Here is a 27,856-nt window from a genome sequence, read left to right as displayed (position 1 = left end):
AATTTGAAAAAGCTAAACCATTTTGGACAAATAAATAAAGTATGGGAAGGCTTTAACTTTAAGTTAATGAATAAAATTAATAACCACCCCACAAGAATTTTCCGAATGATGGCCTCAGGCCACCCAAAAATAGAAATTTCCCCTTCATTCCTCAAGATTATTTGTTAAACCAGGAGAAAATGAGGCACCGCTAATAATAAACATTTCTGCAAAAGAAAGCAACTTCATTTTGCATTAAGAATTCAGAAAATATATTAAGAACTTTCTCCCTAATCACTATCATCTGTTCCACACTTCTCTTCCTCACCAAAACGGTAGTCAGTAGCCATTAATTAATGAACAAGCTATAGCTAACCTAACGAGAAAGGGTAAAAACATTAAAATCACTAAGCTTGTATCTTTCTCTCTCTCTCTCTCTCTCTAGATCTTTCTGAGTTGTTCACGACGAAGAAGACGACCCAGTATTGGAAAGATGAAAACTTGCTCTGGTACCTCCATTTTGGGGGATGGCATTGACATTGTAGCTGGTGGTTTGAGCATTAACAATGGAGTCGAAGCCCACTCTGCCACAACCCTCATCATCTCCATTACTGGTCTCGTATTTGACATTGCTAATAATCATCCGCTCACCGCCGTCACTTGATCTCTCTGATCTCTTCTTCAGACCGTGCTTGTTATTGTGCATCCAAACCTTGAACACCCCTCTACGGACCCCAACCTCATTGCAGAACTCCTCCACCAACCTCTCATCACTCCTTTGCATTCTCCAACCTACTTTCTCAGCAAACAAATTCATCTTTTCCTTCTGTTCCTGGCTGAACTTGGTCCTGGATCTCTTTTTCTCATTTGTGTACTTCTCAGCTTTCATAGTCGTTGGGTGGAGACCGTGGTGGTGCCCATCGGACGGCCCAGAAACGCCGTTGCTGAGAGCCAGCAACATTTGGGGTGGGGAAGCAAAATAGGAGGGTGGCAAGTGCGAGACGGGAGGAGGAGACTGTGGGCTCAAAGTTGGGCCTTGGCTCGAAACGGGGCTTTGGGTTGGGCTTGGGCTGGAGCTGTGGTGGTGGTGATGAGTTGGTGGCGCTGGCAGCAAGAGGCGGTGGTGGCTGAGAACATTTTTGGGTCGGTGCTGGTCACGGCGGTGGAAGTTCCGGTGGCAGCCACAAGCGGCGCATTTTAGCGAGGTGGGGTCCATGGGGTTGGAAGAGGGGCTGGGCATGAACTCACCACACCCATCGAGAGCATGGCCACCCAAGCTAGCTGCATGGTTCTTGAGGCACTCTTTGTAGGCAACCGCCATTGTTGGTGGCGGTTGCGGCGGCGGGATTGTGGGATGGTGAGGCTTGAGAGAGCCGTTGGGGAAAGATAAGGACCTGTTTGAAATGGATTTGGGTTCTGATGGTGATGGGGGCTCAGTGTCCGTGTCTGGGGTTTTGATGGTGGTGGCTGTGGGTGTGAGGTGATTAGCGCTGGTAAAGTCCATGACTTTTAGGCATATGAAAATGAAAATGAAAGAAGGGGTATTTGGTATTAAATTAGGGTTTTGTTTAGATGAAGAAGAAAAGAAAACCCTTTTGGTTTTTCTGTGTAAAAGAATGGAAGAAGGCTCAAAGGTGAAAGGTCTTTAAGGGAATGGGGGTTAAGGGGAGATGGGCGATGAAGCTGATTGGGGTGATGAAGGTTGTAATGAGACGTGATGACAAATATATAGATGGGGTTTTGTGGGGACACAGAGAGATGGATTCAATACAAACTATTAGTACTATACCTAATAGCTTCCAAAACCTCTTGTAGCCCCGTAAAAACAAAGACCAAAATAATTAAAGCCCCTGTCTGAGCCTCTGCGCTCACACAAAACTCAAAAAAAAAGAAAAAAACTTGGTGTGAAACGGTGGAAAATTCTGTGTCATTTCTTTGGGGAGGAAGGGGTTTAATCTGAGGTTACGTATGTCAGTCTGTGGCTTCATGTGTTTGTTGAGTGCAATAAATTAGGCTTGACATACTTTTCTTCTCTTTTTTTCTTTATGAATTTGGTCTGAAAATAAATAAATGATATTCGTTGAAGTCAGCGATTTAAGTTTTTAAAAATTTGGACACCTGCAACCCAATCCGACCCAATCCGAAACGTATACGTGTCTTTTGTATCTGTTTTTGCGCATAGGATTCGTAGTACAACAGTACATATATTTTCAGCACAGCAGCAGCAGCAGCAGCAGCGCTGCCCTCTGCCTTGCCTTGCCATTTTCCCAAACCAAATTTTGAATCTGTTTTTCTTCTTTTCTTTCGGGTCTAAATCAAATTTGAATGGTTAATTAAGCATTATGAAGATTTTAGAAACAGCGGAAGAAGAAGAGGAAGGAGGGCATTGAATTAATCAAGTTTGAAAGCAGAGGGATGGCCAATTTGTCAACTTAACTTATTACTCCATCCATCCATCCATCAATCAAAAACAATGGTGATGGTGATTATGATGATGGTAAATTGGCACCACATGCTTTGGTTAACTTAATCTTGCAGAAACCAATTCCCCCGCTGCTTAATTACCAAGTAAAACATGTCTTTAATTACCACATAAATTAAAAAAGATTGGATTATCGGGTTGATTGAACAGAAAAGTTTGATTAAAGGGGTGCAAATGCATGTCGGTTTTCCTGGCCCATCTTTGATTATCTTTCTTAAGCATCCACGTGTTGCAATAAAGCACACTGTACGTCAAGCATGTAATGCGGCCACACGCCATGTTTGAACCAATCGATTGCTCACTATTTTGTACAGTATTGTTTTTCATCTTAATCATGCTTTCAGAATTTAGATTAGATGTTAGTCATATCTTTAAACAAAATGGATGAATAAATAAATACAAAAACATCACACCGTCGGAGTAATCTCAAATTGGTTTCTGATGGGATGGTTTTTGTCTTTTATGTTTATAATCCTCAATTATGCTTCTGTTAGAATCCAAGAAAACATGAAATTAGAGTCACATTACGGAAATCATTTTATTATCCTCTTTATGTCATTTATAAGAGGAGAATAAATATGAAATGAGAATATGGAAGTTTTTCTCGTCACACCGCATATGGATTTTAAAATTCACCCCGGCTTCTCTAAGGGCAGTCGTTATATTACTTTATCTTTAAGCTGCGGCTACGAAATAATAAATAGCAAGACCTGGAATTTTGGTGATTATTGATTTGATTTGCACTACTAGAAAAAGAAACCTATCTAAGCAAAGCTAGGCCATAGCTAGTAGGAATTGTGGGAGTCAAAAACCTCTTAATGGTTGAAACAATGTTCTGACAAATATGTCATTTTTCAACAGCACGCGCAATGAACAAATTGACACAAAATGACACAATATTTTAGCAGGCTAGGCTGCACACTTATCACCCAATTGGGTCTCTATGGTATCCGATTGGTTTTGAGTGCTTCGGTGACTAGCGTATGTTATGCAGTGAAACAACTTAACATCAACAAAGCTTCATTATGCGGATAAGTAGATACAAGTCCTTAACACAAGATCGTATACAAGACATATCACGTGCCCGTATTTCAGTATTGTTTTATAATTATAGCTTGATGAGATAGGAGCTTCACAGAGAGGTGTAATTAATAAACAGAACCGGATTCCAGAAGGGTCCACCGCCATTACGGGCATGTGTGGGCCAGACATAAAATGGAGATGGACCATGGAATTTTTATCCTTGCTGATGAGCAGAGGAGATATTGTCACACAAGGGTTTACTGGAAATTATATTTATGGGTGGATCAGCATCCACCTAAAAGCATTTATGTTCCTTCATGCAAAAATATTAGAGGAGAGAAGATAAAGACCAATAAACAACCCGGCTGTGGGAAACAAAAATATCTTCCACAACCGAAGCCCCAAAGCCCCAACTGGGTAATGTGGATAAGCATTATCCTGTATAATTGGAGATAATGGAATATTTGCATGTGGTTAACCAATCACTAAATCCCCTTTTTATATTAAAGAGCTTCCTCTAATTATTAATTTGTTCTTGACCCCAAATCATGAAACAGCAAATAATTCAGTTTTTGCTTCCAAAACATCATGGGAAGGAAGGGAACGAAGATTCATTTCTGAGTAGAGGTTGAAGTGTAATTCATCCCTTTATAGCAACCGTTGGGTAGTTGATAACCTTGTTATCTTGATGCTAAACCAGCCATGACCATAAATTAATTGTCTCTAAATTAAAATGAGTGAAGGATAATCATACTAGCTCGGAATGCTTGAAGCAAACATTGTTCTAATTCTAAATGATTGTGGTAAAAGCAGAAGAGGTTTTAAACAGCTTGAAAATAGATGTTTTATTAATCTGAACAAAAGTTGTGTGTGGATTGCGGCGTTAGTGGCGTTGCACCTAATTAACCTGTTGATGTTGCTTGCTTCCATCATCTTATTAGTAGAGAAAATTCAATGAAAGCAGCGCAAAACACTGTTAGCTTTTAAGTTAATCTTTCTATAATTTATATATAATTAGAGCAGCAAGGGTAGTATCCAGTGCGGTGACATTTTCAGAAACCCATGTTGGATATGGGGGCCGTGGGCTGCCTTTTTCAAGCAAGGACAGATCGAAGAGGAATTTGGTGGGCCGGATTTGGCCGGCCCATTGGGTTGCAGCGGGGTGTTGTGAGTGAAGGATGTATGTATTTCTTGCTCGGTAGGTAAACTGCAGCACATAGGTTTCTTGCTTGTTCAGAGTGCAAAGAGACTTGAAATTGAAGGGTTTGCCCCTTTCTTCCCTATTGATATAGCCACTCTACAAAAATTATCCAACTCAGCCACACAGAGTCTCTTCCATTTTGTCCGGCAAGAGATGAATGGCGATCGGCTTTACGCGTTGGGTGGTTCCATATCTTTTGAAATTTCTTGACAACCTTGACAAATACATCTGGTGAAGAAAATTGTAATTTGTAGGACACATGGTTGCTTGCTTGCTTAGAAATATCCTTGGCAAATTCCCAATTGAACGATAAAGCCATTACAATCTAAACCTCAAGCTCTCTTTGTAAAACAAACATTTAAAAAAGAAATGGCTCTGTTCTTTTCATCTGACTGTCATTAAGCTTCCCTCCCCTATCAACACCAAAAGAAGAGAAGACCACCAGCCAAGACGAAAGTGAAAATACTAATCAAGGTATAAAATAAAAGCTCATTACATTTGAAAGAAATTGTAAGAGCTGCAGGGTTACAAAAGAATTTCACTATCATCTGCAACAAAACTCTAACACTGATGATGCAAACAGAAACAGAACACTGCTCTTCAAAAGAAAAAAAATAAATTAAAAACAACTATATTTGTTTCTTTCATTTCGGAGGAACCACCGTCGTCTGTACTGTTCTCTCATTGGTTTATGATCTTGGCTCCAAAGACAGAGACTAGGTTGGCTCCACTGTCACTGAAAGCCTTCAATGACTTGCTCTGTTACTTGGCTATACACGTCTCTCTATTATATAAAAACTCTACTGCAAGATAGGAAAAAAGACCAACCAACCAAATGAAGTTTGAAACTTTCGAATTGAAGCAATTCACCGCCTCGTGGTTGTCCTGCATTGCTTGAATCAACTTTATGTTTAAAATGCCAGCTTCATCCTTTAAGACCTATTGTGGATAGGATCCGATCCTCTTCGCACTCTTCTTTTGCTCGATTGATTTGGATCAAAGTTGCTGTTTGTGTTTGTGGAATTCTTCTTCTCTGTGCTCATTTCCTCCATGGTGGCAGCTTTGAGAGTACGTTGACGCCGCGGCAAAATTCCATGATATTGATCTTGGTTCTCTCTGAGGGCTAGGCCTATACTTGTGAGGGCAGAGACTTCATCTGGTTGAACTACTAAGAACAACCCAATACAGAAAAGAAGAACAAACACACCATGAGAACTGAAAACCATGGTATGGTTTAAAAACTTCTATACAAACAAACAAGAAGAAGAGGAAAGTAGTAGAAAACTAGATATCTTGTTTTTGTTTGAGTGTTAAGACCAGTTTGTGAACCTTGTGTTCTTATGATCCATTCCTGTAGATATAACAAGGGTATTTATGCGTGTTGGTTTTGGGAGGGGCTTTAAAGTGTAAAGCATGGAGGGACCCAAAACACCAAGAGGAATTTTAGATTCACCCAAACCATAAGTCTGCAACCTAAGCAAATTAAGGCTGTTATATGGAAGAATCTGACATGGATGAATAAAGGGTATTTGAACAATACCCTTGAGAAGCCAAGTATCTCTTACCGTTTGCCCTGCTTTTGTCGACTAAGAAACAAAGGCCAATCCAGTCTCTCCTGGTCTCATAGCCACATGCCACGTCACTATACAGTGCTGATGTGTAAAATGCAAAATATACTTTATTTAGTCAAGTTTTCCCAAAGATCCAGAATTCCTGGTCAGATTGTTCACTCTTCTTAGCTCAAGTGGATTAGATGGCATCAAGTTGTAACTTTTGGGGCTGACAGAAACAGATGATGGGTTTTCATGGAATATCAGGTAAAAGAATTTTTAAGTATTGGGATAAAAAGTTAGATTAAGGTCTTAATCTGAGATTTGTATGGGGGTTTTTAAGTAAAATGCATTTCCTTTCCTGCTAAGAAAAGGAGGTTTTTGTTTTTCTGATACGAATATATGACTGTGCAGACTCAAGTGCGGCTGGGCCACCAAGAAGTAGCAGATGCTACAGTGGCAGTGTCAAGCAAGCCATGCATATAAAGAATAGATAGGAGAAGATTAATGGGGAATAGAGCAGCAAGCAGCCCTCCAAAAGAAACAAACACTTGCTTTATGCCCATTCTAAGATCTCCTCTTCGCCACTTTAGACTTCCAAGCTCTCTTCCCAAAGCAACAAAAAACAACAGTGCTCTACTTGGTTTCTTGTGCTAAATGTGTTTTCTTTATAACACTTTTTCGTTTATTAATGGATGTAGAGAGCCTCTTTTTCTTTTATAAGTATTATTTAATGAGTGATTTTATAACAGTAATATATATCCATGTAAATGTATGTATCACATGCAACTTGGAACATTCTAAAGCATAAATTCCTGTGCTTTATGAAATGTGGGTGACATGTTGCCTTAAGATGAATGGCGACTGGTCAATAAAATTTCAGCTTGAATGTTTTGTTAATCATGTTCTGATTCTCTGCTTTTTATCCACCAATTAAAGTAAAAAGAGCTAACTGAGTTGTAGCTTTCTGGTCGATTTTTCCTCTCCACAAGGTTTAAAACTTCCTTTGGGAGGAGGTTTCAGAAGGTACATGAGAATTATTTCTTGTCTACTTGACGCACATTGCACATCAACCTGTAATATTCTTGGCCCCAAGAAACAGAAACATGGTCTCTTCCTCTTCTTGGTTACATGTTGTGATGTTTAGCAGAACTTTCCAATTCGAACACCAACCAAAATCATATTAATTAGGTACTTTACTTGATGTTGGGGCGGCTGTTGTTGCCACTGCCACTGCAGATGTCTTAACCAGATTCTTCAATCTGCACAATTTAATTTTTAATTTCATGACACCAAGATCCTTGACATCTGTCTAGTCATTTATATATTGCTAAGCCTAAGCCAATGAGATTCTTGGATAAAATTTGATCCCGAAACATGTGGGGTCTCATAGGATTTGTGTAGTGTATATTTAGCTTATTCGAGAACTGTATTAACATAAGGTATTTGTAACTTGAGAGAAAATAGTACTGTTTTACTATACTTAATTAATCACATTCCACTATGCGTACATGTAACATCTTGAATCCAAAATTCGAAGAGTGGCTTTAATTCAATTGCTGGTTAAAACCCTTTTGCCAAATTAGGAAACAGATAATGGTGGTAGTGGGGCCTTTTGCTTATTTGGATTGTGGTACGGGTAACGTACCATATTGCTAAGGCAAATCCGCTAAAGTTTGCAAACCCATCATTCTTCTTGCTAATCTGGTGGATCCCATCCTACAGCAGTTCAAGGGTAATAATAATTGAAAGTTAAAAAAATATTAAAAAAAAACTAAAGAGTTAATATTTATTTCATGCAAGCGTTTTATAGATTCTCGAGGTTGGTCTTAAAGTTGTGGCTTTCTTCTGAACATGTTTAAAACCGAAGAGCAAGCCACCAAAGCAACGAGTGCCAAAGCAAGTTAAAGAAGATAAAGCAAAAACTCCATGGTATTTAACTACTTATTGCACAGCACAGAGCATAACCAACTCTTTTTTGCACAACAATTCATTCTCCTTCTCCTTCTTTCTTCTCTTTTCCTGTTTTATTTTCTTGTCTTTCAAATTTTACTTGCGTGTTTGATGTTATTGAACATGATTTATGCCAGTGAAGTATATCTCAGTTAGCTGGGCTCTTCCACATCCACTCAACCATTCACTTGTACTAAAAAAACATACTTCATCTTCTAATTATATTATTTTCTTCATCTTGTATTTGATTTAATGTGGCGATGAAATGTTAGAATTTGGGCTAATTATTCATGTAATTAGTAGGGACATATAGATTTGCTTGATAAACCCTATCTTTAGGATAAAAGTATAAACAAAAAAACAAAGCGGGAAGGTAACTACAAACAGAATGTCCCTATAAAATTATATGCTAAAGAGAGACGCTTCCTTTATGTACTTTTACGATCGTTCTTCCTGGATCTTAATCATACCAAACAGTCTGAGAGAATATATGCTTGCCTTCTTTTATCAACAAATCCATTCCTCCATCCTTGTCCAAGCCACTGCACAATCATATCTTATTATAACGAATCCAATGGGGTCCAGGACCCCATTAATTAAAAACATTACCACCTTGAAAACACTTAATAGTAACTTGTTCTTGATTTGGAAATAAATTTCCAAGTAAATTCATCTCACTCTACGGCTGAATGGTTTAAGCACTCAACTCATAATTGGCAAATTTGTAGGCTCAATTCCTACTAGTTTAATATGATGAACGCAAAAAGTCCATGAGGTTCACGAAACTATCAAATTGCGTTAGTTTTAGTTTTAGTTTTTTTTTTGTTTTTATGTCATTCGTGATCCTTAAGGTTAGTAAGCGTGCTCACAAATAGTCATTGCCGTGAGTTTTCGTTAAAAACTCTGTTAGTTCGTTGACGTGACACTTATGTGGAGCCCACATATCCAACAATATTGGATTTAAATATTTTAAAAAATCGTTTAAAATTTTAACCCTTTTAAATTTTTTAAAGACATTCACTTAACACTTTTAACTCTAACTTATCTACGGAACTCAAAAAACTTGATAATTTAAGTTGTTACACTTGGAAAACACCACGCATACGCATGCACCACCATCGAATTGGATACAATATGAAGAGAGCTAGGTTAATGTACTTCCGAGAAAGGAGGAATTTATTTACCACAAGATGGGCTTGCACAACACAAGCAGGGCTTGCTTTTTGATGCTGCTGAGTGCTGCTTGACATATATATAGGGTTTAGAGTAAATAATTGGATTTTTTATTATTATAATACTTGGGCCTTACATAATATTAATATAGTACAATTTTTCAAAGAAATATATATGTTTATACAAATTAGGGGCCCTCCCAATTTAAAGGCTAAGGCGGTTTCCTTGCCCACGTGCTCAGGGCCTCCCTTGCGGGCTGGGGTGGGATGGTTACAGTCGGGGCGAGAGAGAGGGAGTGAGAGAGAGAGAGGTTGGTGTGCTGGTGTGGGGTCGAGGTAGGGCTGGGTTGATATCGGGTGAGGGAGGAAGATAAGAGGAATGACACTCTTTTTTTGGACAACGGGAGACTTGTAAGTGGTTTTTAAATTTTAATTTTTAATGTATTTTATTTAAATTCACTTGACATTATATAATTGGATATGCAGGCTCCACATAAGTGCCACATCAGCAAACTAACATCAGCAAACTAACAGAGTTTTTAACGGAAACTCACAGTAGAGACTATTTGTGAGCACACAAATAACAATTACAAAAAAAAAAAAAAATGAATCTGAAAGTTTCATGAACCTGAAGGACGTTTTGTGATAAAAATCCAAAAGAAAAAGAATTCAACTAAGGAAAGATATTCAAGTTGAATAATACAGACATGCCCTTTCCAGATAACAACCAGCTGCTTTGAACTACCCAAGAAGATGGAGAACCAAAAATCAATATTTCCTTTTTTCTCTGGTTGAATGGAATTAATTTACAAACATACATGAAATACAAGACAACCAAAGATGGAGGTAACCAAGACTGCCATGGCCTTTTCAACAAGCCATTAGACAGAATTCCACACTGCTGTAGCCTTTTCTGTTCTCTTATGTTTTGCAATTTTTTGTTCCTTCATATTTTCGGACAAAAGAAACATTTTCATTTATTTTTCACCATTTTCCGCTGAATGGCCTCACCATGTCACGTAAAACTCTCTGGCGTTTTGTTGGCTTCATGTTAGGCAGTTTCAGGTTGTGGACTCCCATTAGGTCCTGATCCTACTGCAAATTGTAGACCCATATGTTGTCCAGACTGAAGAACAAAAGCGACTTGTGTTGCTGCCAATGCTGCAGCCTCCTGTTTTACCATATTACAATAAGAACATTAAGGAGCAATTAAAAATAAGCCCAAATTCAATGCATCATGTTACAGTTTCGAAGTCTTAGATTCTATCTTTATAGCATTATTATGGAATATACCATGTACAAAGTGATTATTATGTAGCAAGATCAGAAAACAACATGAAAGAGCAGAATAGGAAAAGAAAAAAGAAAGAATCACCATGTATAAGACTTAACATTTGAAAGTAGAATTGAAGGTAATATTAACCTGTCTTTGCTGTCGACGCTGCAAGATACTGATGGCCCAAGCCATAATATAGCAGGGCAAAAGAAATCCAGCCGCTCGAAGCAAGAAAAGCTGCAGAGTAACAACCAGTTTATCAGCTTCACTGAACCGTAAAATGACATCAATTCAAGGGATAATGAAGCACCAGACTGGCGAGTTGATAGAAAAAGTAAGTTCAAATCCACTTACAGAGAAAATAGCAGACGTGTCATCCCCATTGTCAGAATCTGTGACTCTCAGTGCATGCCGCAAGATCAGAAGGGCCATTAACTGCCAAATGCAGAGGATTAAAATTAAAATCAAACCTGATTTACCTCATACATAAGGAATAAGAATATGAGAAAGGAGTTAATTTCTTCTCAGTAGGATTGAAAGTTTATGGGCTTACAATTAAGGCTGCTGAACGGAAGAATGGAGCTCCATTACTGCTTGAAGCAGAATATTCATCATATTCAGTATCCAGATACTGACGTTCTGCCTCTGCAATTGACAGGATGCGTGGATCGTCCAAACTCAAAGGAGTGCCAGAAAGGGTCCAGCCTCCACTGCAGGAAACATCCATAGCCCAAAGATAATCATAAGCCATCCATATCGTCTTTCATGCAGTTTTAATCATAAACATGACAGAAGTATTAAGTTAACTAGCACTGTTACCAAAATAATCAAAAGAAGTTAAAAACACTTGTGATGAAACATAAGAAAATTTGACTCACCCAATTTCAATAGTAGTTTCATCAGATGGCGGACGAGGAGGTGCAGTATAGCCAGGTTGGTAAGTCTGTACATAATGCAAAAGACCATCAATTAGGACATAATGCAATTATATCACTTGAAAGGAAAGTATTTCAAAATTTTCAAAATAAATACGATGCAGCAATAATGATTCCAAACAACTTTGACATCTGATCTTATCCAAAAGTGCTTACAAAAAACAGAAGATGACATACTTTTCCAAATTATGAAGGAGATCTACATAGTGTTAACGATGCAGTAAAAGCATCATGCAAATGAGAGATCTAGAATTGAATGTACACGTGTTTATGAAAATGGCTTCAATTCACCGATTCAAAAATAATTTTCTTAGAAAAGACAACCCCATCGTATCACATCATTTATCAAAAGTCAAGGTTCATCCCCCAGCCTTACCACACATAAATACAGATGTAACTGGAATCCACTCACTACTAGTTTTTAATTCCTCATGACATGGAGAGGCCAAGGATTGTAAGACGAAATTAAGACTTCTCTTTTCGGAAAAGGAAAATTCAAATAGCCAAGAAAGTCGAAAAATTAAATTTTACAAGCTTATGTGCAGCATAAGATTAGAGCACCAAAAATAGATAGAGAAAATTTCAAGCAGCATACCTGATGACAAATTTCACAAGTTATATCTCCTTTCTCATTGCACCAATGCTGAACGCACTTTCTATGAGCATACTGAAACAAATTTCACCACGCATAATGAGATCAGAAAAACAAGACATAAAAAGAAAAAAAAAGACAGGGACAGAGACAAGATGACTGCTAGACACTAGCTCATGGAAGCAATATTTGCTATACAAATCATCATTCACCAAAAATATCTTGCAAATGGATCCAACAACTCTGTCAATTATATCAATGATCAAAGAAGTGCGAACAAGGAGACAACAACGGTTGTTTTAATAGAAAATGTATGACGCAAAGTTCTATTGACTAATGGATTCCACAAATATAAATAGCTCTTAAACAAAGAAATAAAAAACAAAACAGAATCCGGGAAATGCCTCTATGGATGCAAAAATTCTGACGCTTTTCACCGACATCTCTGGTTGGTTAATATGTTCAGGAAAAAATTTCATTATCCACTGTCTGTCACCAAAGTTAAGGGTCATTTGCAAATAAGAAAACATTTCCTATAATCCCCCAAATCAATTCAAATCCCCAACAATTCTAATGACAGCAATTCAGCATTACATACAAAGTCAAAGACTGAGCCTTTATATCATATGATATTAAATATATACCTTGAGGCTGCCACAACAGGCACAAGGAGATTCCAAATTGCTAATGCTATCCTCATCCTGGCAAATACGACACTCCGCCGTCTGAATCAGTGGCTCCTCCTCCTCCGCGCCCTCGGCTGACGAACTAGAAGACGGGTCGGCAGTGTCCGGGACAGGATCGGGTCCAGCCGGCTCCGGCCCAGAAATGACCTCAGGAGGCTCCGACGGCTGCTGTGCGGCCATGGGCCTGAGGAGACGGTCAACGTACAACACGAGGTGGTCACTCATTGTCGATTGTATGCGCTGATCACACAGAAAACGACCTAATCGAATGGACCCAACACTAATTAACAACCAATTTCATTGAATTTAAACTTCCAAATAAGAAGTCTTTTTTTTTTTTTTTTGTGAGTAAAATTTAACCCTAGAAACCCAGGATCGCGCTGGATTGACACAGCGGATCGTCAGGTTTCCGAGAGAAGATAAATTGGGGGATATCTTACCTCCGAATTGGACAAGAAAATTGGAAGCGCGTTTAGATAATCGGGGAAGAGAGAGAGAATTTCGTTAATTTTCTAATTGGGTCTGTTTTCGTATTTTTGGATTTGCCCAAAATACCAAGCTACGTTTCTCTGCCCATTTCCGAATTTGCTATATATAGTGCTGGGTATCTTTTCCTCGACTTCACCGAAACGACTTCAGGGGTATTTTCGTCGGTCCAATTTTCCTTTGCCGCGTAAAACGACCGGTTCCGCTATACACGACAAAACAATATAAACCACTTAATTTAGATAAATGGAAAGTCCTCCATCATCGTCATTAAACTGCTAATCACCTCACCTAATCATCACTGTTGTTAGCTTAATGCGAAAACAATAATGCCGGAGACATCAACTTATAAAGTTAATTTTTCGACACTAATAACATGATAATTTTTTATTTATTATGTTATTTAACAAAGTTTAAAATGAATTTAGAATGAAAATAAAGTTGGTGTCTAATGACATTTATTTAACAAATAGGGGAGTTCGGAGATGAACGTGTAGTATGGGAATGTAACAATGCAATTAGGTTTGGAAATTCATTAATGAACTGGTCAGCCCAACTTTTGAACCGACCCTCAAGTCTACGTAGCTCCATGGCCACTTTTAATTTTACCAACTTTGATTTAATTATTCAAAATTGGAGGTCTAATGTACTAGTAAAGCTAGGGTTTTTTGAGAGAGGAGCGAAAGAGTTTTATTAATAGGAGAGGATAAGCAACTAGTACAAAAATCGGACAAAGTATTCGGGAATTAAGCGAGTATCTCTACATATATGGTCTTCAACTCGTTATTTAATTATTTCAAAAAATTTATGATGTATAATTGAATCCGTTTGAATTAATTTCGTAGGATAATGCACAGATCAAAGTGGTAAGTAAGACCAATAATTTCTCCACACCAAAAATTAAAAATGGTAAGAGTATTCAAATGAATGGCTATCATTATATTAATTGCTTCTAAATGTTCTTCTGTTTGTCATACTTACTAATAATACAGCTTAGAAGACATTTCTTTAAAACGTTGAAAGTGATGATTTTGCTAGTAGAACTGAATAACGCGTATTTATATTTTATGAGGTTTTTTTTGTTTTTGCTAGATATATTTTATGAGGTTTGGTTCACCATATCAAACAAAATTACAAGTCTAGAACATTCTTAGAAATTTAAACAAGAAAAATAGCTACCAAGTCTAGACGTGTACATTTATCTATGCAAAACGGGAAGATTGGATTGGTTGCTTGCATTGCATTGGACTTTCAGGGAAGTAGCCCTTTTCTTTTTTAATAGTTTTTGACCCAAGAAAGAAATTACAACTTCTCTGCCCTCTGACCCAAGAAACAAATTAGATGGATGTCCTCACACAGAACCCCAAATACAGGGGTAAAGGCACAGCTACAAGCCTCTTTCAGTACGTTCATTTTTTATGGCGTTGAAGCAAATATTGGCTCGAAATAAGTTGCAATATTTTATGAAACGTTAATCACTGGAAGTTTGACACGTAGAGCAGAGTCTAGCTCCAACCCAATTTGTTTGTTCTTTTGGTATGAGAAATTAGAAACCCGCAATTCCTACATTACTCGACTCCAAGCCAGAAAAGCGAAAAACATGAGGCCCATGGAAATTGGAAACCTTAAGACTGATGTGATGAAATAAGCTCTCGCTTCAGTAATAAGAACAAATAACAATTATGAAGAAAGCACGTGTATTAAAACATTATCATACAATGATACAACATTCTAAATCTCCTCACAACAAGCCTTCCCCAATTTTTATCCTAACTTCCTATTCGGATTTGTGGGTAATGAGAGAGCATGTGGTATAATTAATTGGAGGTATTGGGTTCCCTCCCAAGTACAAAATGGGTATCTAAGCCTAGCATTGCCGGCATAAAAAATGTTACCACTAAATTCTGTGCTGATACCCACACCATACAATATCGCTTCTGGTCGGTAACCTTATGAGGATGGCCTTGGGCAATAAACCGAGGCCTGCTCAAGTGAATCTGGTTTAGCATGTTGCTCTACTCTTTCCTCCGGATCTAACATAACAAGTGTACATTCTTCCTCTAGAAGCTATCAACATCTCATCTACTAACACGAGTAACTATATACCGCCCTTTCTCCAGGTCATAAATTGTCTTCAACTGGGGCTTCCTCCACTTTGACAGAGACCACACTGTAAACATCAATATTGCAAAGATGAAAATTAATGATAGTAGAGTGGGAGAGCCATCACTAATTACGGTGCTAATCCAATCAGAGTGCCCTACATCCAAGTCAGATTTGCTTTGCAAGATGAAAGCTCCCAGAGCCCAATCGAGTGGAATACTTCCCACCTGATTTGCAACCCTGATCCTGGTCACAAGAGTAGTGACAATTGATAAGAACACATACACGTGTGCAAGTTCAAATGTTATGTATGTGACATACAAGTCTGAAGTAGAACGAGTATTACCTTTCATCGTCCATGGCAATCCCAAGACTATCATGAAGTAGGGCCACAGTATATGCTGAAGAGAAACAATAGTGAAGCAAAGCTTCTTCATCGAGTCGATGGTGTCTCTTCTTTAACTTCGACCAATCCTCTCCACAGAATTGTTGTCCAGCCATCATCAGGTCAGAAAGAAAAGCTTTTGAAGCCAAACCAAAGAACTAGGAAAGCAGTAGAAAAAGAAAAGGAAAGAAAAAAGGGTGTAAGAAACACACAATTAAATGCATCTAAGTAATAATTCTACTGTATATGTTCGTTACAGAAATTTAAAAAAGAAATAAAAAGAGTATCCTTGTTACTTCACCCATGACATTAAAAAAATATGACAAAACCATTAATAAGAAAGAAACTGATGATTAGAGCATTGAGAAGACAAAACCTTGGATGTATGGAAGAAATTTTCTGTAGCCAAAAATTTTCCCTGAAGCTTAGGTATGAAATTTGATCCAATCCTGCAGTGTTGATAGGAACATTTCTCTGATCCCAGGTAAAGAGATAATCATTGTCAAAAGAAAGTAAAAATAAAATCTGTGATGCACAAATGTAACAATACAGTGAAGATTGAAGAAGAATATCTACAACCTTTTCCTTTTTGCAGCATCATTATTGCAGCGGATCTGCATTCAGAGAAGTTACCCCTTGATTGAAGAGTAGATAAATGTCTATGCTTCTCAACCGAAGAACTTGGAGAAAGCTTTGAAGACTGCATCTTATATGAATATCCTTTAGGAGTGCAAGGATCTATTGACATTCTTTTCTGAAGTGATTCAGCATCTGCATTAACGTTAAAATATAGTAGAAATCCAGTCAAATATCATGTTCTAACTGTGAGGCTTTCAGAACTATTGCCAATATGCATTAGATCAAGGAATCAACAACCAAATCAGATTTTTTTTTTTGGGTCAAGAACAAACAAATCAGATTGAAACAATCAATTCCAACAAACTATTCCATTGGCCACCAAAATTGTTTCAATATAACTGTGTGAAAGGGGAGTAAGAACCACAAAAATATGCTACATCCTGGTGATCAGTCCAATCAAGCCATATTGCTAATAACATCATCATACAGATAACCACATTATAACTTATGCTTCTAAAGGGATATGAAGTTCATGGATGCCAGACTCACAAGAAAAAATTGGAATTCAGCATAACACAGTCAAACAACTTTAGGTTCAAGGCATACAAAAAATCAGAGCAGAAAGCAAAGCTTAAATTTTTACCTGAGTTGAAGTCTCCTGAAACAATTGCTTCTTTCAACAAATCATATGCAACATTCTGCATTATCAAATTACTTTTGAACTTCAAACCATAAAGTAGCACCTTAATGAAAATTAAACTTCCAAGCTTCCATTTGTCTGGAAAACTTGGAGAAGTTGATATCTGCAAATGAACAGCATTAACAAAGCCGAACAAACCTGGCCGTAATGAAGAAGGCTGTGACTGTAGAGATTGTAAGTGACATTTCCATATTTAACAACACGTGAGAACTCATAAGGCACTGGCTCACTTGAAACAAATGTCACCTGAAATAAAATTGGACCAAAAATTATCATATCCCCAGCTGTTCCAACTCTTTTCTCCAATATGTTTTTGGTACTTGTTCGCACACAAATAGCTAATCATATTTCCCAATAAAAAGCACATTCGCGAGGCATGATATTTTTTGTGACTTGCAATTGTGATGAACCTGTGTATTGGCTCAGACCATAATTTTGGGGTCAGAAATCCAAAATTTCAAACGAATACCATAGGAAAGTATTCATGCAATCACACCTGAGCAGAAGCTCCACCAAGTTCAATAATCCCAGTTGTCTGCAAAGGATTGCCACCAAGAGTGCCAAGGGCATGGTTTGCAACAACCCAAGCATATAGTCCTTCATCAGAGCCTACATCAACCATAATTTCAGAGAGCTGCTCATAAAACATGAACTCCACATTTGAAGTTAACAAACAATCAAATACAAAAAATTTATGGGTTGGCTGATATCAACTATGCACATTATTGTTAATAATCTTTTCTAGCATTCGAAATTGGCTCTTTTCATACAATGCCACTAAAATTAGATTAAAAAAACTCATTCAAATCACTTCAATCGTATTGCGATTCGCAATAGATGCAAAAACCACAACACAATTCACAAATAACAGTACCTGTAATCACCGAAGCCCACTCGTTCTGAAACTTAAACCCAGAACCCCGAAGCACCTTTCTACAAGAGTCCAGAATCCGGTTCTGGACATCCAAATCAAGCAGTCGGAGCCCCGCCGTGGCCATAAGCCTTATCTCCGTGTTCTCCCATTGCTCTTTGGGAACCCTACCCTTCCCAAACTCCACAAGCTCCCGCAACGACCCACCCGCCGATTCCGGATCCTCCGCATACGCCGAGAGCCCCGGGTTAACCCGCATCGACGACAACCCGTCCGTGCCGAAATCGAAGACGGCAGTGTCGCCGCCGTCGACTCCGTACCCGAACACGTGGATTCGGGTACCCGTACTCCCCCCGTCGATCACAATCCCGTACCGTTTCTTCCCAAAACTCCTCGAATTTCTCGCGGAAACGAGAAGATAACAGAGTGTGAAAGCTAGTGCGATCGTCAGTGAAGCGATAATTAAGAAGCTTGATCTGTTGTTGTGCTTGGGGTTGCGAGAGAAGAGATTGGATCGGGTGCTGGGTCGGACTTGGAGCTTAACCGGGTCCATATTGTTGCTGTCGTGGTCGTCGGTCGGCTTCGAATTGACCCCTTTACGGGTATTCAACCGTCGCATGAAAAAATCGGTGCCGCAAGAAGAGAAATAGAATCATATGAATTTTGCAGATAATTGATAATAACAATGTCGTCGTTTGTTAGGTTTTTTTTATATGGAAATGTAAAATTGCAAATGCAAAAAATGTGAAGAAGAAAAGAAAATGAGATTTGGATCGGAGACGGAGAGGGCAATGATCAAACTCTCGCCCTCTCTCCGTGTCTCTGGTCTCTGGATGTTGTTGGTCAGAGAAACGAACGACCTTTTTAACGTTTACGTCGTTGCGTCCTCCTAACGCTTATGGCTTCCTCTACTCGTAAGCTCTCCGACCATTCCCGGTTCGGTTCAGTTGTCCAGTTGTCCTTCTCGTCGACGCTTACGGTTTCCCGGTTTGGACCGTTTTCTTAAATTTTTTATTTTTTATTTTTTAGAAAAAAATAAAATATTAACATCAAAGAATTTAGGCAATGTTTGATCGCAAAACTGGACTTGATACATTCAATTAAAACGGACATGAATCCAGTATGTTGTTTGGTAGACTTTAATTGTATAATAAATTGAATATGGATCTTGGACATTAGTCTATAAAATCATAGGCTTCATAACCCATCATTAAACATGGGTTTCGAAGCCCATTGCAAGAGAGCACGCCTCCTCAACCTTCTGTTCTAATCTTATCTTATCTTATCTTCTACTCTCTCTCTTCCCTCTGCCATATCTAGTTCAATATTAAAGCCATTGATGTAGATATGAGAAGCTTAAGTTTTTTCATTAAAAAAATTTTGTATCTTGGATGAAAGGTGTTTGTACTATATATGATCCCTCACTCACGTCATAACACGTGAAATGTGAACGACGCTAAAGACCTGCTTGGTGAGCCATGCCGATACTATCAATTGGCACACATCACCGATTGATACACGGTCGTCGAAATTAGCAAGTGCTACTGACCAACTCACCGACACCAATCTTCAGCATCTTTTGCCGATCGACGAATCGGCACATATAGCCGATTCGACAGATAACCTCGGAACTCCCGCTAGAACCTCGCCGAGCACATGTCGACTCGTCGAAGACACTCCCACGAGTCCCACATCAAAACTAAGTACTAAAAGCATCACAAATGCTCTCTATAAATAGAGCTCCTTGGCCTAGCCAAAAGGTAAGATAGTTTACTTGACTTGTGCTTTCACATCAAAAGAATTGCTCTTAGTCACTAACTTTGGCATCAGAGGGTCTTGGTCGGCACCACACCAGTGTCCCACCTCACCGCCATTTCTTTCTTCAAGCCGAATCCAAAGATTACGTCTTAAGAAAGGACGCTACGGATTGAAGGCTCTTTGGGTCCAAACCCCAACTCCACTTGTAAGTTAGCTCTACTTTTATGTCGCTGCCGATCCCGAGGGCGTCTGTGGTTACCGGCCGACAAAGGGTGTCGATGGCGAAGCCAAAGGGCCTTGTGTTCAGCGTAGACTTCTTAGAGTCGAACGCTTTGAATGAAGCTGAATTGGTGAAAATTAGGCGGAGTTCCACATCCCAGATTCGGTGGTGATGCGGATCCCCAGGCCGTTGGAGTCTTTGAGCAATCCGGATGGTGAGGTGATCTTCTTCACTGATACCTTCAAACATAGGCTTCGGCTGCCGTTGAGGCATTCAATGCATAAGATCCTAGCTCAAATCGGATATGCTCCGGGAAAGTTTAATCCGAACTTCTGGATTGACACTGCTTGGAACAATCACGGCTTCGGCATAGCCCAAGAGGGAGAGCCAAGCTACGAGCAATTTGCCCACCTCTATAGCGTGAACGGCGAAGAGTGTCGATCAAGGGTGGGTGCAATTGCCTTCAAAGGTCATGAGGGCACTTCGTGGTCGGGTGCCAAGCTCTCGAAGACCTAGCGGTGTCGGTGTTCGTTTTGAGCTTGGGAATCGGCACCGGGTGATTGTGGAGAGGCACATCCCCACACCTTTCAAATAGTCGGTAGGCTTACAGGATGCCATTGGCAAATTAGTAGTTTTTTTGTTTGTTTGTTTTTTTGTTTACCTGCCGAAGCTAACTTGGGTCGTGTATTTTCGTATTGTAGTGTCCTTGAAACGGTCAATCACAACAAAGAGGGAAGTTGAAGTAATTGAGCGCGTTCGGTCTAAAATTGCTGAAGAAGATCGTTTCTTCAAGACCCTAATAGATTACAAGAATCTTTTCAAGGCGGGTCTGATTAGCGAGCTTGAGTACGGCCGAAGGAAAGAGGAGGAGGAAAAGAAAGAGAAGAGGAAAAGTAAGTGATGTCGTTCGACATGTCTAGTACGGTTCTGTTTCTTCCTGTTGTCCCTTAATTGACTTTGTGTCATTTTACTTTTACAGTGGCAGGGGGAAGAGCGATGACTGTACGCGAGGAGGAGGAGGCTGGAGTATCGGGTGCCTCGGAAGAACAAAGATGGCCCTTCGAGGTCGAGGATGAAACCACTGCGTTAGGCCGAGTGAACTTCGGTTGCGGAGGTGACAAAGAGCCGATCGTCGGTGGAAGAAGAAGGCGGCCGAGGCCGAGGCCATTCGCTAGGCCCACCTCCAAGTGACCGGGAAGAGCAGATCATGGGTGCCCTCAATGTGATCCCTCTACCGGCGACCGAGGGCCGAACGAGGAGGTAGCTATTCGATTCACGGTGACGAGGCCGAGGACGCCATGCCGGTGAATGTGGCATGCCCTCGGAAGGTCATGCCGTTCGTGAATGTTGTCATTGCAAGTGAGCAGATGGAGATGACAGAGCTGGAGCAAGCTGCCGGCAAAGGACGGTGCGCGACAGCCGGCCGAGCCTTCGACTTCAGGTGCGGTAAGTGTGCGTTGTACATTTGTAGCTTTGAACTGCTTTCTGAAATCAATATGCTGACATATCACTGTTTTGGCAGGCTTACATGGAGATGTGGCTCTGCATGAAACGGGCCCTAAACGCTACCGATTAGTATTGGGAGAGGTTTGAGGACAGCCGAGCAAAAAACGTAAAGGCTGGCAAAGCCAATCAAGATGCCGATCGTCTTGCCGAGGAGAACGCGACAAAGATTGTAGAGTTGTCGCCCAGTGGGCTGAAGCCGAAAGCTTTGATGGGGCCGAGGAGGCTAAGGTCGCGGAAGAGGCGAAGGATGTGGCCGTTCGATCGGTTACCTTGGAGGTGGAGGTGGCCAAGAAAGAGGCCATGGCTGCCTACCGATCCTCGGAAGAGTTCATTGTCTTACTGGACAAGGAAGTCATGGACCGCGATGACCTTGTATACCGGTTCAAGCGCTATAATCTGATAAAAAGTTGAACTGAACTTCCTTTGGGATCCTCCTCCGTTGCTCGAAGGGGTCACCGAGGAGATGATGGAGGCCTACAAGGGTGAAGATGCCGACGCCGATTCCTCGAGTGAGATCGACTCAGCGCGAGGAGGATGAAACCGTGCCCACGCCCCCTGCTGCCGATGCTGATATTGCCAACCCCCCCGATCAATAGTTGTAGCCATTCATATGTACATTTTGGAGATCATGCCGTTTGGCTTTTTGTAAAACAATATAGCCATTTTGGTGGCTTTTTATGTGTTAAGTTTGCCTTTAATCAGCCTGTATGTTCCTGTATTCGGATGCATGTTTGTATGCTGTAGGTAGTACATGTTCGATAATGTAGTGTTTTTTTTTGTTTTAAGGCGTAATTGATTGCATAAAGTAGGTAAACAGACAATAAAGTTACAAAAGTGGAGTGGCTAAAGGTTCAGTCACTTGTAATAAAATTTTAAATATTCAACATTCCAAGGGTCTAACCATCGGATCCACGTAATCGGTAGGTACTCGGTCGGCAGACCTCGATGACCTCGTAGGGGCCTTCCCAAGAAGGGCCAAGGTGCCCTCTGCAGGGCTCCTCGTTACGTGAGAGACTTTGCATCAGTCTCCCATTCTGAAAGATCGGCGTTTGATGCGCGATTCGTAATATCTAGAGGTTCGTTGCTTATATGCGGCATTCCGAAGCTGAGCTTGCGATCATTGTTTGTTAATGAGGTCTAAGTTCCGAGCGAGTTGGGACTCATTATGTGTGGATTGTAGGATGCTGCTCGGCAAGTTGGAGCGTTGATCTCTACTGGTATGACATCTTCGATTCCGAAGGCAAGGGAGAATGATGTCTCACTGGTTGACCTTTAGTATGATGTGTTGATGGCCCATAGTGCCTCTGGCAGTATTTCACCATGCTCCTTTGGCAGCTCTGAGTTTCTTCTTCAACGTCTTCTTGAGGATCTTGTTGATGACCTCCATCTGCCCATTGTATTGCGAATGTGCCGGAGATGCAAAAAGACGTTGATATTGAATCGGGAGCATAGATGCCGGAAAGCAGGAGCGATCGAATTGCTTGTCGTTGTCCGTGATGATTGCGTTCGGGAGACCGAATTGGCAGATGATGCTTTTCCATACGAAGTGCTCGATTTTTCGGGGCCCGGATGCGTACTTAGATACTTGTCTAGCTTGCCTTCATAGATCAGCCGTTCAACAATTTTGCGGAGGGCGATGCATGATTCGGTATCATGGCTATTTTATTGGTGGTATAAGCATAATACTCCAGTATCTTCGTCACTCGGCCGAGGAAGTTTCATGCTATTTGGTTTTGGTATTATCTAGTTTTCATTTATGAGAATGTGCTCGTATGTGGTGTTGAGCAGGGTGAATACCCCATGTTGTCAATTCTTCGCGTCCCCGAAGTTAATTTGGCCTTCGGAGTTTTTGCCACGTTTGTCCCCATTTTGCTAACCCTGGAATCTGTCTCTCCTTTTCCTCCCGTAAAGGGGTTGACATTGGTGGTGTAGTTTGGAAAGGGACAGATTGGTTTGTTTGGGCAGATGGGAAGCGGTTGTGGGTTTGATCCTTTGGCCAATCGATAGGTGCCGATGGGCAAGAGGGCGCGAAGGTTCTCGCTTGGAATTGAAATGCTCGTCTTTGGCATGGATTGTTGCCTATTTCATGAGTTCACTGTATGTCGTCTAGTTGTTACTATGGACCACGTAGCAGAACTGTGATGAATGGAGGCCACTTTTGAAAGCGTCGAAGGTCGCTCGATCGTCGATTCGGACATCGAGTATTCATGGTGAATCTGGCGCATACTCCCGAAGGCTCATCATCTCCTTTGAATGGTGTAAAGGTCGTGGACAGAGTAAAGGCGATCGGTCTGTATCATAAAATGATTGAGGAAAGTTTGTTTTAATTGATCGAAAGAGTCTATCATACCTGGCTCCAGCCTATATAACCAATTTAGTGCCGCTCCGGCTAATGTGGATGGAAATAGTAGGCACTGGCATTCATCGGTGAGCCCTTTGCAACCCAGGGTCGATTGGAAGGTATGGATATGTGTCACGGGATCTTCCACTCCCATTTAGAATGATATTCAGAGTGCCTGGACCTCTTTTTCACGGATGGTGAACGGTCTTGGTTGTACCTTTCCCTAGGTCGGTGTCCGAAGTCCGGTTCTTCTTCCTCGATCCGATTGACTTTTTAAAGGAGGAGGCGAATGGTGGATCGGCCGGAGGAGGTCGTTACAGATGGTTTCGATGTCCGGGGCGGTTGAAAGGCGGACATCGTGTCCTTGTGTTTCATGCCCGCCGTTCGGTCGGTTTCGACGTTACCTCATTTCGCCGATCGTCCTCCCTGGCTGATCGGTAGCCTTGGTGTTCTCTCCTGGATGATCCCGATGTTGTCGATCGATACGAGATCGTGTTCCGGAAGTCGAGCGTAGTCCTATTTGTCTATTTCTTCTAGACCGATCGCGTCGTATCTTGGCGAATAAGAGATTTCGGTCCAAGTACGTCCAAGTGCCGATCGTCGAGTTTCGCGGACCGAAATCGGGGAAGTCCGCCATCCCTATGCCGATCTTTGAGTCTGTCTCGATCGAGTAGACTTGGTATTCCTAGTGGCGTTCTTACGGAGGGCACGAACAACCTTCGGAAACGGATAGCCCGCCACGGTTGGTTTCTTTCCTTTCTCCCAACTCGGGCTTCAGATGCGCTTTTGAGCGATTGCTCATGCCGGCTGCATGGTCCGTTCCAAACCGTCTTGCGGTTGGGCCGAGTGTGATTGTTGTTTGTGAAGCTATTTCAGGTGTCGTCCAGTTTGGAGGAAAGAATGTTGTTGTGTTCCTGCATTTTGCCATTTCGCTGTTGCAGGGCTGCCATCCTAACCTCCACGGTGTTTTGTCGACCGACGCGTTTCCACTTAGGATATGCCGCGGCTTGCTCTGCTGGCGAGGCCGAGGATAGGGCCATCGGTCGCAAGAGGCGAAGATGGGTTCATAATAAAGTGGAAATGGAGATATAGGCTGGTTGTCAGTCGGAATTCCCACAGACGGCTCCAATCTGTTCGCACTAAAACTAAACATATAGAAGTAGAGCTAACTTACAGGTGGAGTGGGGGTTTGGACCCGAGGAGCCTTTGGTCCGTAACGTCCTTTCTTAAGGTATAGTGCTGGATTCGCCTTGGAGAAAGAAACGGCTGGTGAGGTCTGGGACACCGGTGTGGTGCCGACCGAAGACCCTACGATGCCAAAGTTAGCGACTAAGAGCAATTCTTTTGACAGTGTGAAAGCACAAGTCAAGTAAACTACCTCTTGGCTGGGCTAAGAGGCTCTATTTATAGAGAGCATTGGTGATGCTTTTAGTAATTAGTTTCGATGTGGGACTCGTGTGAGTATTTTCGACGGTTGACACGTGCTCTGACAAGATCTAGCAGGAGTTCCGAGGTTAGCTGTCGAGAATCAGCTAGATGTGCTAATTCATCGATTGGCAAAAGATGCTGAAGATTGGTGTCGGTGAGTCAGTCGGTAGCACTTGCTAATTTCGACGACCATGTATCAATCGGTGATGTGTGTCGATTGATAGTATCGGCATGGCTCACCTAGCAGGTCTTTAGCGTCGTTCACATTCCACGTGTTATGACGTGAGTTAGGGGTTAGATATGGTACAAACAAATTAAAATAACAAGTAGGTATATTAAAAATCGATACTAATTAAGATAATAAGATAATATAATTAACAAGTATGAAAGGAAAAAAATTGGGTTTTGAGGATAGTTACTTGTGAGCCAAGTCGGTCCACGAATTTTCAGAACAGGCTAAACGAGCCAAGCCCATTGGTTACCCAATCGCCCATATTGGGCCACATCAACAAATCAACAACAAGCATTCCCATAATCGGACTCAATCACAACCGAACCCAAAATCCGACCTTGCCCGACTCCACTGCTCTACACTACAGTACTCATTCTACATGATGTACTCACTCTACATCGGAGACGTTGACTCACCTTAATGTTAGGAGGGTGTATTCAATTAGGATTCTAGAGCGTTTAAAAAGATTTTGTTTAAGTGCCAGCTTTCATATAACTTGATGAAACTTTATAATTCGTATAGAACTTGATAGACTTTCAGAAGACTTCTGTATAATTTTTTAATAAAACTTTCTCAAGCTTTCATAGAACTTGATAGGCTTTTTTCCAGACTTATGTAGACAATATATTTCATTTTATCCCCATCCTTGTCAAAGAAACTTGAATTTTTTCAATCAAATTTGTTTTTGTTACCCAAAGCAAAAACAAAAAGTATTTGGTTGCAATGGAAGAACATATGCACAGTTCAAAATGAAAAGAATAAGAAGCAACAATATTCTACTCTCTTCCACGCTCCAAGCCTAATAATCTTGTTTGCTCTTCCCTTTTCCGTTTACTTGTTGTGTATTTTCAAACTTCGTTTGAGTGGTGCAACTATGAATTTTATCATGTCAATTACAAATACAGCATAAAAAACTATACAAAAAATGTACATCAGCAACCATAGATCCTAATAAACTTGACATATGTTGAATACAAACATGAATGATGTAGAACAAATGGCTGAATGAATTGAAGAAGAATTGGAGTGAAGAATGGAAAAAAGGACGTAGTATGAATTTACAGATTTGACGTCCGAACTTCGATTGGGGTGTATGATACCTTTCTGAAAAGGGAACGATGCCATGAGTCAAACTTATAGCTTTTCTGTTATATGGTGGATTTTGGGCTTTTGAGGTCGTTTAGGCTTCCAAAACAACATTTAAAAGTTGAATTTTTGGATTTTCGTTTTTTTAATGTTCATCTATATTTGTCTCAGTTTTTTTGTTCGATTATAGGAAGGTTGTCAATTATTTCAATTTTCTATCTAGCGATTCAATGAACAACAAGTAGTAACAAGCATAAACCCTAGTAAAAAAACAAGTAGTAACAAGCATAAACTCTAGTAACAAGCATAAATCCTAGTAACAAGCATAAACCCTAACCCCAAACTATAACCTAATAACAAGAAAAACACGATGAAGAAAAAGTCATGGAAAAAGAAAACCCAACAAGGTATTGATCAAATAAAAAATAGGGAGCATACCTTAACAAATGGAGGAAGGAAGATGTTCGTCTTCGCAAAGAGAAAAGCTAGGGCAAAAGAAAAATGTTTGATGAAATACTTGGGAAGGGAGGTTGGATTTATTTTGGTCTTTGTTATTTATAACTCTCCCCTTAAAACCTACAAAAAATTATCACTTAATGAAATCCTTCCAAATATATGACCTTTCGAATACACCTAGATTTGATTCAACTTTTTTATAATCCTAATTGAATACACCCATATTTGAATGGACTTTTTAAAAGTTCATATAAGTTCGAATTGAATATACCTAGACTTGTAAAACCTCTTTTAAAGTTTGTATAAATCCAAATTGAATACACCTGGATGTTTAAAATCTTTTTTAGCGCTTTATAATCCTAATTGAATATACTCCCCTTAATGTGTTAGAGAGAGATTTATTGGGAATGTTACTGTATTGGTATTTCAAGTTAATTAGGCGTTGTTACACATTTTAACTATTTCATATTTTAGTGCGTTATTGAATTAAGATATCGTCACAATGACATTCTCATTGCATGAAAGTTTTTTTTTTCAAATTTTGGTATAAATTTTTTGGTAGTATCTTATAAATGCTTTTGATAATTTATTTATATGATATAATAATGTTTTCGATACTTTATTTTGGCAAGTTTTACTCAACATTGTTTTTGATATATACCGTAACCTAATAGAAAGGTACCATCATGATTATAGAAATTCTGCCGGACCAAATTCTAGATGTTTATGCAACACATGACTAAATACACAGAAGCGTACCCTGCTTCGCAAGCTGGACTGCTTGTGGTAACATGACATTGACGGATCAACAAGGAATCTTGAGCTTTTTTTTAACTTCTTTTTTGTCCTTTTTTGC

The 27,856-nt window shown here is 40.1% G+C and overlaps 3 protein-coding genes across 4 annotated transcripts; all 3 read right to left on the bottom strand.

Moving 5' to 3' along the window:
- Positions 1-203: 203 nt before the first annotated feature.
- LOC103321579 (zinc-finger homeodomain protein 11-like) lies at positions 204-1,650 on the bottom strand. The gene has a single exon (XM_008223396.2). The coding sequence runs from the start codon at positions 1,481-1,483 to the stop codon at positions 440-442; it is 1,044 nt and encodes a 347-aa protein (XP_008221618.2). The 5' UTR covers positions 1,484-1,650; the 3' UTR covers positions 204-439.
- An 8,328-nt stretch (positions 1,651-9,978) lies between these two features.
- On the bottom strand, positions 9,979-13,455 carry LOC103321578 (uncharacterized). Its single transcript, XM_008223395.3, has 8 exons — positions 13,290-13,455; positions 12,808-13,109; positions 12,167-12,238; positions 11,515-11,579; positions 11,190-11,346; positions 10,991-11,071; positions 10,784-10,873; positions 9,979-10,531 (listed from the first exon to the last, which is right to left on the bottom strand). Exons 2-8 carry the CDS (start codon positions 13,072-13,074, stop codon positions 10,412-10,414), a joined length of 852 nt encoding a protein of 283 aa, XP_008221617.1. The 5' UTR covers positions 13,075-13,109; positions 13,290-13,455; the 3' UTR covers positions 9,979-10,411.
- Positions 13,456-14,972: 1,517 nt separating this feature from the next.
- Positions 14,973-18,871, bottom strand: LOC103321577 (putative apyrase 6). Of its 2 annotated transcripts, XM_008223394.2 has the most exons (9): positions 17,977-18,871; positions 17,599-17,711; positions 17,241-17,348; positions 17,046-17,100; positions 16,403-16,594; positions 16,200-16,297; positions 15,785-15,981; positions 15,600-15,684; positions 14,973-15,505 (listed from the first exon to the last, which is right to left on the bottom strand). In XM_008223394.2, exons 1-9 carry the CDS (start codon positions 18,590-18,592, stop codon positions 15,470-15,472), a joined length of 1,500 nt encoding a protein of 499 aa, XP_008221616.2. In that variant the 5' UTR covers positions 18,593-18,871; the 3' UTR covers positions 14,973-15,469. The 2 variants fall into 2 exon arrangements, with proteins under 2 accessions (XP_008221616.2, XP_008221615.2); XM_008223393.2 differs by having other exon boundaries at positions 14,973-15,684; positions 17,977-18,869.
- Positions 18,872-27,856: the final 8,985 nt, after the last annotated feature.

Source organism: Prunus mume, linkage group LG2, assembly GCF_029339155.1.
Source record: "Prunus mume cultivar Tortuosa linkage group LG2, ASM2933915v1, whole genome shotgun sequence".
Taxonomy (NCBI): domain Eukaryota; kingdom Viridiplantae; phylum Streptophyta; class Magnoliopsida; order Rosales; family Rosaceae; genus Prunus; species Prunus mume.
Note: the sequence above shows the minus strand (reverse complement) of the source record. Positions and strands in the feature narration are given on the sequence as shown.